The 17,400-nt window shown below is 45.4% G+C and overlaps 1 protein-coding gene across 1 annotated transcript in view; it reads left to right on the forward strand.

Annotated features, from left to right (window-relative positions):
* Positions 1-12,924, forward strand: part of ADAMTSL1 (ADAMTS like 1) — a 505,479-nt gene extending 492,555 nt beyond the window's left edge. The window contains 3 exon segments of the mRNA XM_043486937.1: positions 7,604-7,713; positions 8,498-8,718; positions 10,377-12,924. Of these exon segments, the coding sequence (XP_043342872.1) occupies positions 7,604-7,713; positions 8,498-8,718; positions 10,377-10,483 (438 nt within the window). The 3' untranslated portion in view covers positions 10,484-12,924.
* The last annotated feature ends 4,476 nt before the right edge of the window (positions 12,925-17,400 follow it).

Below are 17,400 nucleotides of genomic sequence, written 5' to 3' on the forward strand. Positions count from 1 at the left end.
TATACACTCCCATGTGTAAAGCAGATGGCTAGTGAGAAGCTACTGTATAACCAGGGAGCTCAGCTCAGTGCTCTGATGACCTGGGGGGTGCGGGGGGTGATATGTGTGTGTGTGTATCTGATTCACACTGTTCTATAGCAGAAACTAACATGACATTGTAAAGCAATTATACTCCAATTGTAGAAAGTAATATAGATAGATAACCAACAGGACCCACTGTATAGCACAGGGAACCCTGCTCAGAGCTCTGTAATAACCTAAATGGGAAAAAACTTTGAAAAAGAATAGATAAATATATATGGATCCCTGAATCACTTTGCTGTACACCAGTAACTAACACAACATTGTTAATCAACCATGTGAATGTGAAATATATAGTTGGTGTACAACATTATATAAAGTTACAGATGTATAATAGTGATTCACAACTTCCAAAGGCTATACTCCATTGATATTTATCACAAAACATTGGCTATATTCCCTGTGTTATACAGTATATTCTCATAGCTTATTCTGCATAATAGTTGCTATCTCTAAATTCCCTACCCCCATCTTGTCCCTTCCCCTTCACTCATCTGACTGGTAATCAGGAGTTTGCTCTGTAAATCTGTGAGTCCGTTTCTTTTTTGTTATATTCACTAGTTTCTTATATTTTTCAGATTCCACATATAAGTGATATCATACAGTATTTGTCTTTCTCTGTCTGACTTATTTCACTTAGCATAATACCCTCCAAGTCCATCTCTGTTGTTTTATTGCTTCAAATGATGTGGACCTCTTTGGGTCCATTTTGTGTGGGAATTTCTTCAATTTCAAGAAGTTTTCAGCCATAATTTCACCAAATATATTTGTAACCCTTTCCTCTCTCTTCTCCTTCTGAAAATGAGAGAAAAATGAAAGTGTTAGTCACTCAGTCGTGTCCAATTCTTTGCAACCATGGACTGTAGCCCACCTGATTTCTCTGTCCATGGAATTCTCCAGGTAAGAATACTAGAGTGGGTAGTCATTCCCTTCTCCAGGGATTGAACCTGGGTCTCCTGAACTGCAGGCAGATTCTTTACCATCTGAGCCACCAGGAACCCATATCCAATATAAATAAAAATTTCAACTAATTTTAAAAATAGATGAAGGACCTACAGTAGAGTACAGGGAGCTATAGTCAATATCTTGTAACAACCTATGATGAAAATATGAAATATATAATATACAACACATGTATGAATCATTTTGCTATATACCAGAAGCACAACACTGTAATTTTTAAAATTATATTAAATAGTGGCTTGTCGATAGATTGCCAACCTGTGCCTTTTGATTGGAGAGGTTTGTTTTCTCCATTTAAAATAATTACTGATAAGGAAGAACTTACTTTTGCCACTGTTCTTTGTTTTAGGTGTCTTATAGCTTCTCCTACTCATTACTTTCATTACTGCCTTTTTTTGTGTTTAGGTGATGTCTTTTATTCTTTTTGTTGTTGGAATACAGTCTACAAATATTTTATTTGTGGTTGCTCTTGGACTTACATATAGCATTCTAAAGTTATAACAACCTAATTTTGATTTATAGCAACTTCAAGCACACACAAACTATTCCTATAGAACCTTTCCCCTTTGTTAATAATATAAGTTACATCTTTATACATTGTATATCAACTAACAGATTTATAATCATTTTTAATGCATTTTGTCATTTAAATCCTATAGAAAATAGTGCAGTTACATAACAAAAGTATAATACCAATTTTTATATTTCAACATGTATTTATATTTGCTGGCCATGTCATATGGTTTAGAGTTACTATCTCACATCTTTTCATTTCAACCTAAGGGTCTCTCGTGTATCTTACTTTCAAGTATAGTGGTTAATGAACTCCCTCTGATCTTATTTGGGAATATCTTAACTTTACCCTCATTTTTGAATGACAGTTTCACTGGATATAGAATTCTAAGTACATAGTTTTTTTTTTTTTTTCTTTCAGCACTTTAAGGATATAACTCTATTACCTTCAGGCCTGCAGGGTTTCTGCTGAGAAATCATCTGCTAAGCTTGTTGAGAGGATCCCTTATACCTGATGAGTCTATCTTGTTGATTTCAAAATTCTTTGCAAGACAATTTGATTATAATGTCTCAGATTTGCAGTTCTCATCAAATTTGGGGTTTTTTCAACAATTATTTCTTCAAATGACTTCTCTGCCCCTTTCTCTCTCTCCTCCTTCTAGGACTCATAGAGATAGATAAAATCTGTATACATTGGTCCCATTTTCTTCATTTTCTTTCTTTGAGCTCCTAAGACTCAACAACATCAATTGAACTGTTTTCAGGCTTGCCAATTGTTTTTTCAGTCTCCTCAAGCCTGCTATAGAACTCTTTTAGTGAAATTTTCAATTCAGATAAGTATTTTTTGGTTCCAAATGTTTTTATAATTTGACTTTGTCAGTATCCTCATTTTGTTCACATAACGTTTTTCTGATTTCCTTTATTCATGTTTTGCGTTAGATCTCTGAACATGTTTATGACAGTTGTGTTAAAGTCTTTGTTTAATACATGTGATGCTCTGTTGCTTTAGGGCGGGTTCTGCCACTTTACTTTCTTCCTTGAATGGGCCATGATTTCCTATTTCTTTGAAGTGCTTATGACTTATTATGGAAAACTGGGCATTGAAAAAAATAGACATCCCTCCCAGTCTTTGAATACCCTTTCTCTGTGCCTGTGCACAGATTAGCTGGGTGCTCTCTGAACCTAGGGATCAGCCTGAGATGAAAGCTTAAGGTCTTCTGAGGTCTTTTCTGAGCATATGTCTTACCTGGGCCTGCTTCTGGCTTTCAGAATTCCTCTTTATGTACAGCTGCTCTTGAACATCTTAATTTCCAAAGATGGTCTCACCTCAGGTTGTCCTCAGGGCCTTAGGTGGTCTAGTGCATGTCTCCATCTGTGATCTCTTGCCCCAAGCGTCCCCAGTCTCCTTGCAGCTTTCACACGTGGAGGATGGCACTTGACGCCTGAGTTAGGAGAGACACAGACCAGTCCTTCAGGCAGCCCTCTGATAGGTTAGAACCCTGCACACTGCAGATAGGATCTTCTCTGCTCCCTACAGATGGTGGAAGAAAAATAGGCTGCTGCTACTACGTCTAGACCAAAACTGCCTTGCTGGGATTTGGGCACAGGAAAAGACAGACATCCCTCCCAGTCCTTGAATACACTTTCTCTGTGCCTGTGCACACATTCGCTGATTTCACTGGGTGTTCTCTCAAAACTCCACAATTTTTCCTAGTGTTTTGAAGACGGATTTTTCTTTATTGGGTATTTCTAAGTTGCTGTAGGCCTTTAACTTTTTCAGAATTCCTGTGAGATTAGTTTAGCCAGTTTCTGGCAGCTTTTTGATGTTTGTGTGCAAAGGAGGACTTAGAGCTACCTACCCTGACATTTTGCTGACATCCTCACAATCGGGAATTCTTGAAGGAGTGCTGTCTCTCTAAGAGCCCTATTGCCTCCTCTCTCGTTTGTATCTCTGTTCATTGCTGCTTTGACTTCAATGCCAACTGCCACATTGAAACAGCCCTTTCCAGGATCACCAGTGCAGCCTATAAGTTCCACTGGGTCCTGGCCACTTCTTTGTTCTTGTTGATGCATTTTGATTTTGATACCACTGACCCCCTTTCCTTTCTGGAAACTCCTTTACTGGTCTCTGTGAATACATTTTCTATGTTCTCTTTTTCTCCTCTTCCTGCAGTTTAATTAGTGTCCCTTGCGGTTCTGCCCTAAGCCTTTTCTCCATCTCATACTTTCCCCCACCTTGGGTTATACTACTTGTGACTCCTAGCCACTACTTGTCTCCTGATGGCTTTCAAATGGATAGTGCTCAGTACAGCTCAACTTTTAAGTCACAGATCTATATACCCCCCTGCTTAGTGAACATACATATTTGCATATGTCACAAACATCTCATACAAAACATCTTCAAAACAAATTCTTATCTAGTTGTTCAGTCCTTCAACCTGAGACTCAGCTGGCTCCCTGTCTGTTACTGAGAGTCAAGGCAACACGGAAGCCAAGCGAATAATACTTCTGGAGAATCACCTCTCCATTTCCACTGCCCTCATTTTGGTCAGCACAATTTGTTGCCTAGATTTCTTTCTCCAGACTTTTCAACTCAATTACTATACTGCTGACAGAATAATCTTTTTAAAGAGTAACTCTGATCATGACACTCCCACTTAAAAACCATTTTAGGTGCCTCCCCTCCCCCACCCCAACAAAGTAGCATTCATAAGAAAATCCAAACTCCTCAGACAGCATACAGTACTTCTCATGATGTGGCACATGTTTTACAGCCACATTTATAATTCTACCTCTCATGTAATTCTCCTGTAAACATTCCAGGGCTGTTTTTGCCATCATTCCTTCACACATGCTTTTATGGAACACATTCCCTATCCACGACAGGTGCCTCATAAATTTGTTGGATAAAAAGAGTAAAGTTGAATTATACATGAAGCCAGGTTGTTAGAACTGAGAAGGTGGTCTTAGTTCTACTTTGACTAAAACCAGCATGGTTTTCACAGACTTCAAAGAGATAGGAAAATGAAGGAATAGATCTTTGCATGACACTATTTCAAAAGAACTTTCTTGTCAGAAACTCACCATTTTCATTCTTACAGGAGAGGGATATGGAGGTTTGGTGGGACTTTATGGTTTGAAGCCAATCCAAACAATATCACCAATGCAAAAATACTAAAAAGATCTTGAGATCAAGCAGTTCCCTATTCTTTGTAATGCCGTAAGCCTTGTTACTGTTTAACATGAGGTTCATGGACCAATGATATTGGCATCACCTGAGAGCTTTTAGAAATTCAGCATGGGTGAATAAAAAGATGTGTGAACAGAATGAGAAATTCAACCAAATGATAGAAAATATAAGAAGGTACCAAATAGAAGTCACAGAGCTGAAGAACACATTAACTAAAAATTATATTAGAGGTGTTCAACAACAGACTAGATGAAGCAAAGGATCAGTAAATGTGAAGTCAGGGCAGAAGAACTCATCCAATCAGAGCAGGAAAGAAAGTTAAGCTAAAGGGCTTGTATTATATAGGTCCCAGAAAAAAAGGAGCAGAAATCCTGTTTTAAGATATAATACTGAAAAATTTCTAAACCTGGGGAAAGAAACAGACATCCAGGCTCAGGAAACCCACGGGGTTCTAAGTAAAATGAAGGCAAAGCAATCAGAAATAGTTCCACAAATATATGATCAATTAATTTACAACAACGGAGTGAAGAACATATGATGGGGAAAGGACAGCCTCTTAAATAAACGTAGTCTGGAAAATTGGACCACTACCTTACACCATATACAAAAATTAACTAAAAATGGAGTAAAGACTTGAATGTAAGGCCTGAAACCATAAAGTTCCTAGAAGAAAACATAGGTGGTATGCTTCTTGACATCAGTGTTGGTGTTGATTTTTTAAAATCTGACACCAAAAGCAAAAGTAACAAAAGCAAAAGTGAAACTACATCATACTTAAAGTTTCTGCACAGGAAAGGAAATATCAATGAAATGAAAAAATAACCTACTAAATGAGAAAAGAGTTGCACATCATATATCCAATAGGGTTTAATATCCAAAATAGATAAAGAACTGATATAATTCCACAGCAAAAAAAAAATTTTTCCATTTTAAATAAGCAGATTTGAATATACATTTTTTCAAAGACATACACATGGCCAAAAGGTACATTAAAAGGTGCTCAACATCAATTATCAGAGAAATACTAATCAGAAACACATTGAGATATAGCTTCATACCTGTCAAAATGGTTATTATTGAAAAGCCAAGAAGTAACAAGTGTTGGTGAGGATGTGGAAAAACAGGAGGCCTCCCACACTGTTGTTAAGAATGTAAATTGGGGCAGCCACTATGAAAAACAATATGAAGATTCCTCAAAAAATTAAAACTACCCTATGATTCAGCAATTCCACTCCTGGGTATTTACCTAAAGAAAATGAAAATGCTAAGTTGAAAATGTATCTGCACCTTCATATTTTACTGCAGCATAATTTACAATAGCCAACATATAGAAACCACTTAAGTGTCCATTGTTGGCTGAATGGATAAAGACAACATATGTATATCTATATATATGTGTTGTGTGTGTGTGTATATATATGTGTGTATGTGTGTATACACACATCATCTTTATATATATATACACACACACACAATGGAATTTTATTCAGCTATAAAAAAGACTAAAATCTTGCCGTTTGTGACAATATGGATGGACCTCAAGGGCATGCTAAGTTAAATAAGTCATACAGAGAATAATTAGGAAATGGCAACCCACTCCAGGATTCTTGCCTGGAAGATCCCATGGACAGAGGAGCCTGGTGGGCTACAGTCCATGGAGTCACAAAAATTGCATGATGGCGCATGCATGCACACACACACACATACATAGAAAGATAAATACCATATGATCTCTCTCATATATGGAATATAGTTTTTTAAAAAAGCAAGCTCACAGATACAAAGAACAGATTGGTGGTTGCCAGAGGCAGTGGGTGGAGTGTGGAAATAATGGGTGAGGAGGTCAAAGACTAAAAAGAAAAAATAAAATTTAAAATAAAACAGGATTTCCGCTTGTAATTTTAAGGGTTAACAGCTCCCCTGTGAATCCCTAGGAGTCCAGATACTTTCAAGTTAAGAGCCTTTGTTCTAAAATGACCTCCAAGGGGGTATCTGTCCCCTTACCCTACTCAAATAGCAGATGTTGGCTAAGGGCCTGCTGCTTTCTCATTGTACAGACATCGCTGTTGGTGGGAATATTTACCATGATAGGCTGGCTCTGCCAACCCTGGGAAAAGCTTAACCATCTCCATGAGCGTGGACTAACTATACACACTTAAGTCTACTTTTGCTCCAGCACCTTTGGTTTATCCTAGAGGAAATGAAACCAGAGAAAGGAAAGAAATGATCATTACTTTAATGAATTCAGCAAGAAAATAATAAACCAGATTACCCTCTGGACTGAAGGAGGGAAGGGGGCCTTGTTTAGAGGTCTTCAGCTCTCAAGTTTACCACGACATCCCTAGTACATTGTGTCAAGTCAGCTTGCATATGGTTCATCTGGGAGGCGGCTGACATCTCTGACCACCTCCACACTACCATTAGCCAATTGCTCAGTGGTAAAGAATCCATCTGCCAATGCAAGAGACAAAGGTTCAATCCCTAGGTTGGGAAGATTCCCTGGAGGAGGAAATGGCAACCCACTCCAGTATTCTGGCTTGGGAAATCCAATGGACAGAGGATCTTGGTGGGCTACAGTCCGCGGGGTTGCACAAGAGGCAGACATGACTTACCAACCAAACAGCAACAACGATGTGAGAATGCTCACAGAATTCAGCAGAGCCAACCATCCCACTGTGGCACTAAGAAAAGGAAATGTGATGGATAACCTTTAAACTGGCCTAAAGAGAGGCAGAATCAATGACCTGACGACCTCGAACAAGCCCCTGCACAGGGATCTTCTGCCACACGCAGCCTGGGTGTGGCAGCCTGTCCCATGACTGGCTAACATCTATGTCACCTTTCTCTGCTTCCCAGTGCAACGGGCCTTGCATCGGGCCTCGCCTCGCGGTGCAACACAGACAAGTCTTCTGCCAGACACTGGATGGCATCACCTTGGCATCGGAGCAGTGCAGCGCCCTTCCGAGGTAAGGGAGAGCCACGGACCACCCCTTCCCCAGCCCTTGTGTCAACAGCGCGGAAAGACGTCGGCGAGTGAACGTGTCTCCTCCAACCTCCCACGGTCCCAGCGGTCAGACACTCTCCCCTTTCACCTCCACCCTCTCCAGACCATTGGACTCCTAAAGGTAGACAGCTCAGGGTGGCCTCATGCTTACTGGATGGATCAGGCTGGGCTTTCCTCATTCAGAGATGAGAGCACAAGAGGGTGCTGCTCTTCTGAGGAGACTAGCTGGCACAGAGACTGGCTCTGGCCCCAGGGTGGACAGGAGATCAGGTCCACAAAGGGGACACCAGACCTCAAGGGTTCCACCAGCCTCACTCTTGTCCACTTCCCTTTAGAAGTTACACTGAGACCCTTGTCTCCGGGTCTCCACCTACCATTCCTACCCAGCCCCCAGCCCCTCTCCTCCTTCCTTCCCTGGGGGTGAGGGCTCATCACCCGCCTCCCCAAGGTCCCAGGCCCTGAGTGCAGCTCTGCTGGCCCCAGCCTGGTGGAGCTCATTCTCAATTCCTGCAGTGACAGAGACGCTGTAGGGATGAGCAGATGGAGGCCCAGTTAGAGGAAGGGGTCTTCTGAGACCCTGCAGCCGTTCAAGAAAAGAGATCAGAACCCAGGGCTAGCAGCACTGGAAGTTCTTGATGGATGCCTGACAGTCTTGGGTTTATAGCAGTGTGTTCACATCTGCCTCCCCTGATCCTGCCCCCAGAGGCGCAGATCCTAACCCTGCCACTCCCACTCCCCCGGCACAGGCCTGTAAGCACCCAGAACTGCTGGTCAGAAGCCTGCAACGTACACTGGAGGGTCAGCCTGTGGACCCTGTGCACGGCGACCTGCGGCAGCTACGGTTTCCAGTCCCGGCGCGTGGAGTGCGTGCACACCCGCACCAACAAGGCAGTGCCCGACCACCTGTGCTCCTGGGGACCTCGGCCCGCCAACTGGCAGCGCTGCAACATCACCCCCTGTGAAAACAGTAGGTTCCAACCCCACAGAGCCATCTGCAAACTCCCCGCCAGGCGTCGGGTGCAACGGGCAGTCCCAGGGACTGAGCCTGAACACAGGGCAGTAGTCCCACCTTCCCAGGGATCCTGAGCCAGGGCCGCAGTCAGGTGTTTTCAGAGGGTGCACACAGGCGTGCGAGGATGTGGATACATGTGTCGAGGCCACAGAGGACGGCTGGGTGTGGCCCAAGGGCTCCACACTGGCCCCTGAGAGGGCCAGGTGCATTTGGCTAAGCGCTGGATGCAATCAGCCTCCAGCTCACCTACAGTAGTTTGGCTACGGGTACTCCCCCGATAGCTTAGATGGTCAAGAGTCTGCCTGCAGTGAGGGAGACCCAGGTTCCATCCCTGGGTCAGAAAGATCCCCTGAAGAAGGGAATGACAACCCACTCCAGTATTGTTGCCTGGAAAATTCCATGGACAGAGGAGGCTGGGGCCTGGCAGGCTACAGTCCACGGGTCACAAAGAGTCAGACACGACTGAGTGACTAATACACACACACAGACACTCAGAGAGGACGACGAAACCGTGGCTCTTGGGGAGAAAGCACTGTTTATACCCGAGCAGTGAACAGAGGTCCTCCCGCTCAGCCGACACTGCAGCCCTCGCGGCTCTGCTTCCCACAGAACAAGGACCTGCCGACCCGTGCCCTCCTTCCCTGCCCCGTGTACACCCAGCTGGTTGTGCAAGAGCCACACCCAGGGTCTGATACTCATTCCCTCCCTCAAGTTTGGAGCCTCCTCCTCAGTGCAACACCACATTTGTATCCCAGTTGGGTGGGGACCTATGTTTTCTTCCTTTGGACCCAAAATACATTGGAGGTGCTTCCTCCCAAGGACAGAGACAAAACATGAGGCAAAGAATAGGAAATTTTTAAGTCTTGCTGTGCAGTTTCTCCTCAGTCAGGGCCTCACCGAGTCTCAGATTCCCCCTGCTGAAGAGATACCCTCTAGACAGACAGTCCCATTGCTTCTTCTACATGAGCAGGGATTGCCTATGTCCTCCTGTGTGGTGCTGACCCATCTTTGCCAGCTCCCACACTCGGGGCCACTGTTTTCCATGAAAATAGTTCAGACTTAGCACGTTAACCACCGATGTGCACAGCCCCAACCCACGTCAGTATTGAAGAACCATGTAGCCGGTGTCGGTACTGAACTAGGACGCCACGGTGCAGGTGAAGAGTAGAGAGGCTGGCGGGAGATTACAGCAAACAAAGCTTCACAGGGAAGGGAAGATTCACATTTCAGGGATGAGGCCACCACAGGCAGGCCTCCCTTGCATGCCCCCCGCCCCGAAGTGGAGCAGAACTTAGTCCTCCTGGGAACCATCTCAAGGAGGAAGAGCTTCAGGTACTCAAATGCCATGGGAAAAGGGCACCTTGCCTAGGAGGTGAGGCAGTCCCGACCACCCTCAGGAAGGAAGGGGGCTGTCAGAAAGGCCACAGAGCCCCAGCATTCAATGCCCAGCTGCAGCCTGGGGAGCAGATGGCCAAGCTCTGCCAGAGCAAGGCCATTTCAGAGGTGCCGGGCAGCGGTGGCCCTTCCAGCACAAGAGTCTGACCCCAGAAGGCACCTGGTGGCCACGGCCATGACTGAGTCTGTGTTTCACATCTCCTTTCTGCCCCCTTCAGCGGAATGCAGAGACACCACCAGGTACTGTGAGAAGGTGAAACAGCTGAAACTCTGCCAGCTCAACCAGTTCAAATCTCGCTGCTGTGGAACCTGTGGCAAAGCTTGAAGACAGGACGAGGCGAGACTACCCTGGCCGCACAGAGGACTCATGCAACCACCTCGGGCAGAACTTAAGCTTTCTTCGTTTTATTTATTTATTTGCCCCTCCCCACCCCTACACACACAACCCTCTTCGACCTCCTTCCTTGCCCCCTCCCCAGATGTGAGGCCCCAGCTGTCTGCTCTCAGCTGGCTGGAGGACAGAATGAGGGGACAGGACAAGGACGGAGGTCTAAAGGAGGCTGCAGAGCAGAACGGGCCAGACAGCAGAGCCCCCTGGCCAGCCGGCTCCCTCCCAAACCTGGGTCCCAGAGAGACCCAGGAAGAGGCCAGCGTAGGCCCCGGGACAGCAGGGAGCCAGAGCCAACAGCAGACGAAAGAGAGGGGCAGAAGGGTAGGTGCCTGAGAGTTTGTAAAGCATCGGTATTGACTCTGGACAACCAAGGCGTCTCTCCTAGCCAGGGATGGTCAAGACCGGGGAGAGGGGACATCAGCCATGCTAAAGACCCAGCCCAGAACTCAGCTCTTCCACTGGAGGAAGGGGGCTTCAGAGAAACAAGAACTCAAAACACTGTAGGGGTAAAGGGAAGCCAATCCAAGTAGCTGAAGTGGACGGTGATGCAGAAAATGAAGTAGGCAGGGCAGGGACAGAAGCACAAAGAAAGTGGTGTGTGTTCCTGAGAGGAGGGGACAGCAGGGAATGAGCAGACAGCTGGTGAGGGTCTGAACCCCAAGCCCACATGCCTGGTGGACTTCTGTGGAGTCAGGGGAGGCCCTGGGGCTCTGAGCTCTTCTGCCCTTGGGCCCAGGCTGCATGCATGCCATGCCCTCCCCAGGGTGGAGAGGAGTCCCCGAGGCAGCTCCGTGAACTTTCTGCCCACACCCCAGGGCAGAGCTGGTGAGACAGCGGGGCCTAGCTGTGCAGTCATGCCACCCCTGACGTCTCTAAATCAAGAGTCCCCCAGCCCGGAGCTAACTGCTCACACACGCCAAGGTGTTTTGATCTGAATAGACTGGGTTTCCTACCTATAAGGTTTTTAATGCGTCACTGAAGGGCCAGGGACTAGGGTCAGCTTGTCAAAAACCAAGCCATTAATCGACTTGTCAGAACATCCATCAGATCAGAGCAACCACTTCCTTCCAGAGCTGACCAGGTGTGGGTGGGGCCAAGGGGCTCAGCAGCAAAGCCGAAGGGTAACTAAAGCTTCCCAGAAGGTCCTTGAAGGCTTTTCAACCATACCCTCCATACAGTGAAATATGATATACTCTACCGGAATTAACATACCTCGGGTTTGCTAATTCAGTGTGGGCAAAGCAGCATACACACCTAGTCATGCCATCAGCTATGGTAGAGAGGCTGTAGCAAGTCCAGTGGCAAAACTGAAAATCTGGGACATTTTGGCAAATTGCTCGTTCAGCAGAGTGGTTTTGGGCGAGTGATTTTGTTCACCCCCCACCACAATGGCCCCCATTTAGTAGCAGCTAGAGCAGAACCAAGTGGCCAGAGTCACTCACCCCTCACACAGACTGCCCCCCGCCACATATACAGACTCGCAAAATGCCACTCACCTCAGAGGCCACCACTGACATCAGGGCTGCGTTTTCCAGCAAGCCTGGAAATAAAAGTTGGGGTGGGGGGAAGACATTACGCTTTGTGTCCGCCCCAGGTGAGCTGTGGACAGTTAAGGCGGTTTCCTCACCATAGTAATGGGCTCTGAGAAATCATGTTACTAAAAATCAGTGTAATTTTTATTTAAAATAAAAGAGAATGTTTTCTATGTCTGTATATCTTTTGTGAATATTTATTAGGATTTCTTGTATAAAAAAAGTGCAATATTAATAATTGTACATTGTCTTCCAGAAAAAAAATAAAATATTTGGGGGACTTTTTATTAACTTCCTGCAGTTGTGTTCCTGTAAACTCAGTGGCGATTATTGTATTGTTCCTATTTTTAGACGAAGCTGATGTTTAACTCTGGATCCACCCACTGTGTACAGAATACATTGTAATAGTCGGCACGGGATGATGGGGCAATAAGAGGGGATTCGTTTGTGACACAACAGTCATGCACGGAATGCAGAAGACGGATTCCATACTGGTACTAATGCGGTTGGTTCTTTCTAGTTCAATAGTTCTAGAAACCCAGTGGCCAATATTTACAGTTCCTGAACAGTGGAGGTCCTCTAGCTTGTCCACATGTCAGGGTGTAGCAGGTGAAGATGGCTTTCAGAGCGAGCCCAGAGGACCGAGGTTTGGGGTGGGAAACAGCGTGCTCCTTCCATGAGATGAATGTACATTTACTGTTTGTTCTGTGAATCGTGACTCAGCAGCACCACGAGATTATTAGGGCTGCTGAAGAATGTGGGAGGAGGCACTTCCTCCTCTAAAACACAAAACTGTATTTATTTTTTTTTTTTTGTACAGATAATACAGCTTATTTATTTAAATCTTGTCGTCCGAGTCTCTATTAAGTTCAGCCTTCCTATCTTGTTTTGGGCAGGAGGGGAGGGGGTGAGGCTGGTTCCCAGCCACTAATGTGAGTTTGGCCAAAATGGATGAATTGCAGTTTGGGGCTTTGCCTAGAAAGCTGGGGGGCCCATGCCTGGAAGAGTCAGTCCTGTAAGTGAACCCAGAGGAGCTAAATATCCACAAATTGAGACAAGTGCTGCCTTTCACGATCAGCTCATTTACAGCCCTATGGATAGGTATACCTCAGAGATTTAGGATTTTGTTCCAGACCACTGCAATAAAGCAAATATCACAAAAAAAGGAATTCCCATGAATTATTTGGTTTCCCAGTGCATATAAAAGTTATATTTATGCTATCCTGTAGTCTATGAAGTGTATAGTAGCATTATATCTTTAAAAACAACGTACATACCTTAATGATAAATCCGTTTTTGCTAGAAAATGCTAAAGATCACGTGAGCCTTCAGCAAGTCATAGTAGCAACAAAGATCACTGATCACAGAGCAGCATAACAAGTAATGATGAAAATTCTGAAACATAGTGAGAATTACCAAAATGTAACACAAAGACGCAAAGTGAGCAAATGTTTGAAAACTGGTGCCAACAGGCCTGCTCAGGGTGGGGTTGCCACAGACCTTCAATTCTAAAACACAGAGTATCTGCAAACCACAATAGACCAAAGCACGATAAAGCACGTTATGTGTGAGAGGGAAGACGGGAGCCACGGCACCTTCAGGAAGAAGAGCAAGCGCAGGCATCTCTGGGGTGTATGCAGACTTGGGTGCAGGAGGAGCCTCACTCCCGGTCAGGCTTCCCGCCCCCAGGGGCATGCACCCTGGGTGTACACCCTCGTCAGGGCTCCATCTAAAGATCATTACCACATTTCAATCCTCACATGAACCCTATGATTATCTCCACTGACTTATGGGTAGACAGAGGCCCAGAGAAGCCCAAGGTCACCCAGGATTCAAACCTGAGCAGTTTGGCTTTTTAGCCAGAGCCCTGCCCTTCCCTCGGAGGCCAGCCGCAGCTCCTCTGTGCGATAGCCAACATGTGTGGCCACCCTGGTGTGGGCATCGTTCTCTCCTGCTGCTTGGAGGTTGGCAGAAGCCAATGGTGTGACTTTTAATAGAGACGTTGCTTTTGCACCCTCTAAAACCAATGCTCCTGGCATTCGAGGGCTCCTAGCTCCCCCTCTTTTTAAAGCACTTTAATAAAGCTACTAGAGAAAGTGCAAAAGAAAACAAAAGCCTGCTTGTCGAGTTCTTTATAAACAGGCTCTGGTGAAAGGACAGCGTGTCCCCAGGCCCAGAAGACACCCACACAGGGACCTTTGTGAGAGACACTCCAGGGGACCCCAGCCTGCAAGCCCAGCTCCAGCCTCTTTCAGCCACTCAACCCAGCATGTGACAATCTGTTCTGCAGCATAAAAGTATGCCAGCAAGCTCTTCTTGAAATTCCAATTATTTTCTAAGGAGTTGTGGGTTTCGCTTTAAAGAGAAGACCAATGCTAGCGCAATAAATACTCACATACCAGCAACCAATCAATGTCCCCCAGAGACACCCATGGAGGGTGGGGGGAAGGAGAGACGCCAGAGAGAAAACCTAGGATGGCTCAAACAGTGGGGAGGCCTCAGACAGAATGTATGGAAAATTTTCCAGCCAAAATCACAACGCTCAGCAGGGGGAAATGAAGAGATCCTGACCAAGATGCCACCAACCACAGTGTAAGAGTTTAGAATCTTAACCACGGGCCAGTCCTGGGATTGTGACTCCTCATGTGAGGGTCCCCTGCTTGGCCTCAGAAGTGTCCATCTTTGACAGGATAAGCTGAGAATATCTGTGGACCCATCGAGTCCAGGATGATCAACAATCATCAGAACTCTCTTGCATCCCAGCTTCCTCACCTTTAAAGAGAAGATACCTCACGTGACAGGTTGTTGTAAGGAACTGGTTAATTCCTGTTGAGGAAACAGAAGGGTGCCTCGCCTATCACTGACACATTCATTGAATGTTAACTGCTGTTACCATCATCCAAGCTACCTCAGAGAGATGCGGAGATGAAGGGCAGGGCTGGCAGAAGGTTTATTTCACATTACTTCCCATTGTCAGTTTTCAAAGACTCTCGCCTGTGTTTTCATTTTCAACTGAGAAAGACATCAGCCATTCCTTCAAAGTTCAATACCAGCCAATAGTGTAAACGAGAGGTATTAGGAACCAAGCTCTGCATCATGGAAGAAAACCAATCCCTCCATGTAGCAAACTCAATGATTCACCAAAATACTGACAAACTCCCAGAAAAACATCCCAAGACGGATATGATTTTATAATCCCAATGGACAACCTAGTCTCAATTCAAAATACTCAAATGTGCACATAATTGCAATTTCCTTCAGTTTAAAAAAATGGAGAGATAGTCATTCATGAGCAAATATACAAGTTAAAGTGAAAGCTAAAATTAAGGATATCTTACTTACCAAGTTGAGGGCCATAAACAGCGTGGTATTATCCTCTCATTTCATCCTGCAAATAAGATCAAAGGAAATAATCCAATTTTATTAATGCTTTTCAGCTAAAATGAGACAAGACAGACCTAAATAACTTGTGAGACTCCCCCAAATAGGCAAATTCATCTACAAAGGGCAAGGGAAGATTGAGGTAGAGAGAAGGATGAAGCTTTGGGGAAATAACCCAATGAAAAGCTTGATCTGTTTGGCAAAATAACCCACAGAAGAATAAATGAGGAAACAAAACAAGGTGACACCCCCTTGATGTTTTCTGTCTGTGTCCCTCATTTTGTTCAATGAATGAGCTGTGATTTAAGGACTTCAAGATTCAGAGTCAGAGTGCATTAAATGTGAGTGAAATCAGGGTAGGTTACGTATCCATGTCCTATACTGCCAATTAGGAAAACATCAGTGTTGATGCAAGCCTTGAAATAAATAGTGAACAGTTGAATGCCCAATGAGTTCTACCAACCCTCTAAGGTTAATCTAAAATTATTGTCTGCCCCTCACATACCCCTCCTATCCAACTGAAGATGCTTTCACAGGTCACATTTGTGTGAGCTGATGAGCCAAACCTTAGCTTCTTCCTCATAGCACCCCAAGGTTTTCAACTGTTGCCACCCCCAAAACTGGAAGGCAGGTATTTGCAAACAAGTTTCTGCTAAGAACTGAGCCGTCACCTCCTCCATCGGCGAGAGGTTTACAGCTTCAATCAGAGGGATTCCGTGAAGCACCTGGACCCCATCAACCACGTGTGTCACACCTCTGATAACACAATATACAGATGTCACTCACCTCTGCGTTTTCCAAAGGCAAAATCCATCTTCAACCGACCATTTCCCAGGCTGCTCCTACAGATGTGGTTTATATATGGATAAACAGAAATTAAATGTGTAGTTTTTATGTGAGTGAAGAGAAAGCAGACAGTGGGGAATGGTTCTCCTGCTGAACATAAATAATGTTTGCTTAAGCAGAATGTTTAGGAGGGCCTGAGAGAGATCGCACGGTCAGCGTCCAGACCAGAAAGCATGCCTGGGAAACCTGCCCGCCTCTCCAAGACGACATAAACAGCCTTCCTCCAGGCCTCTGTGATGGCCAGGGGTGACCTCGTTCCAAACCCCACAAAGGAGAGTAGACAAGCTGTGAACTGGTTGCCAGGTGAGCAACTCTAGGAAAGCTTGAATGGTCAATGCAGGGAGGCGAAGTGAGTCACGAGCTTGGTTTTCTTCCCTCAATCCCCACCACCATTTTTAAAATAACAATGAAAGGGCCAGGAAATGACTTAGCGGAGGTCAGTTGGAGAATGATGAAGTTGGTCATCAGTCATCCAGGTGGCCCGGTCCCACAGCCAGAGCCCAGCACATCACAGTGGCAGACACACAGAGGTGCCAGGTTCATGGCCCAGTCACTCCTGAATTGCCTTTCTTCCCCTGTATTGGCCCTCCCTACCGGAGCAAAAACAGTCAAGGTCACCACCAGAGAGCAAACCCCCTCGACTTGGATCCTTCTGCACTGTGAAGTTCCTGGGCCCCACTGGGATGGAAAACCATCAACCTGTCCATCCAGGCCTAGTGGGCCTCATTCTGCAAGCCCCCACCAGGCAGTCCTCCCATTTCTTCTCATCTCATCTCCTTCTCCCTCATCTCTTTTCCCGTTACATACCTTTCCTTTCCTTCAGAGTCTGACCAACTCTGGCTATGCACCGGCTCTGTGCCAGGCCCAGGCTGAGCCCTGAAAACACAGGGGTGAAAGCCTTCTCCCTGTCTTGAGCCCCAAGGAGTTCAGAGTCCAACCAGGAAAGCAGATACACCCCACCACAGACGCCAGTGCGTCCTGCTCCTCCACGTTTGGGGAAATCTCCAGTCCAGTTTTCTTCCTCATTTGGTTCTTTCCACAGTCAGCAGGCATGAGTTTCTTCTTTTATTCCTGACTCTCTCCCACTGGGGC

This window comes from Cervus canadensis, chromosome 14 (assembly GCF_019320065.1).
Source record: "Cervus canadensis isolate Bull #8, Minnesota chromosome 14, ASM1932006v1, whole genome shotgun sequence".
In the NCBI taxonomy this organism is placed as follows: domain Eukaryota; kingdom Metazoa; phylum Chordata; class Mammalia; order Artiodactyla; family Cervidae; genus Cervus; species Cervus canadensis.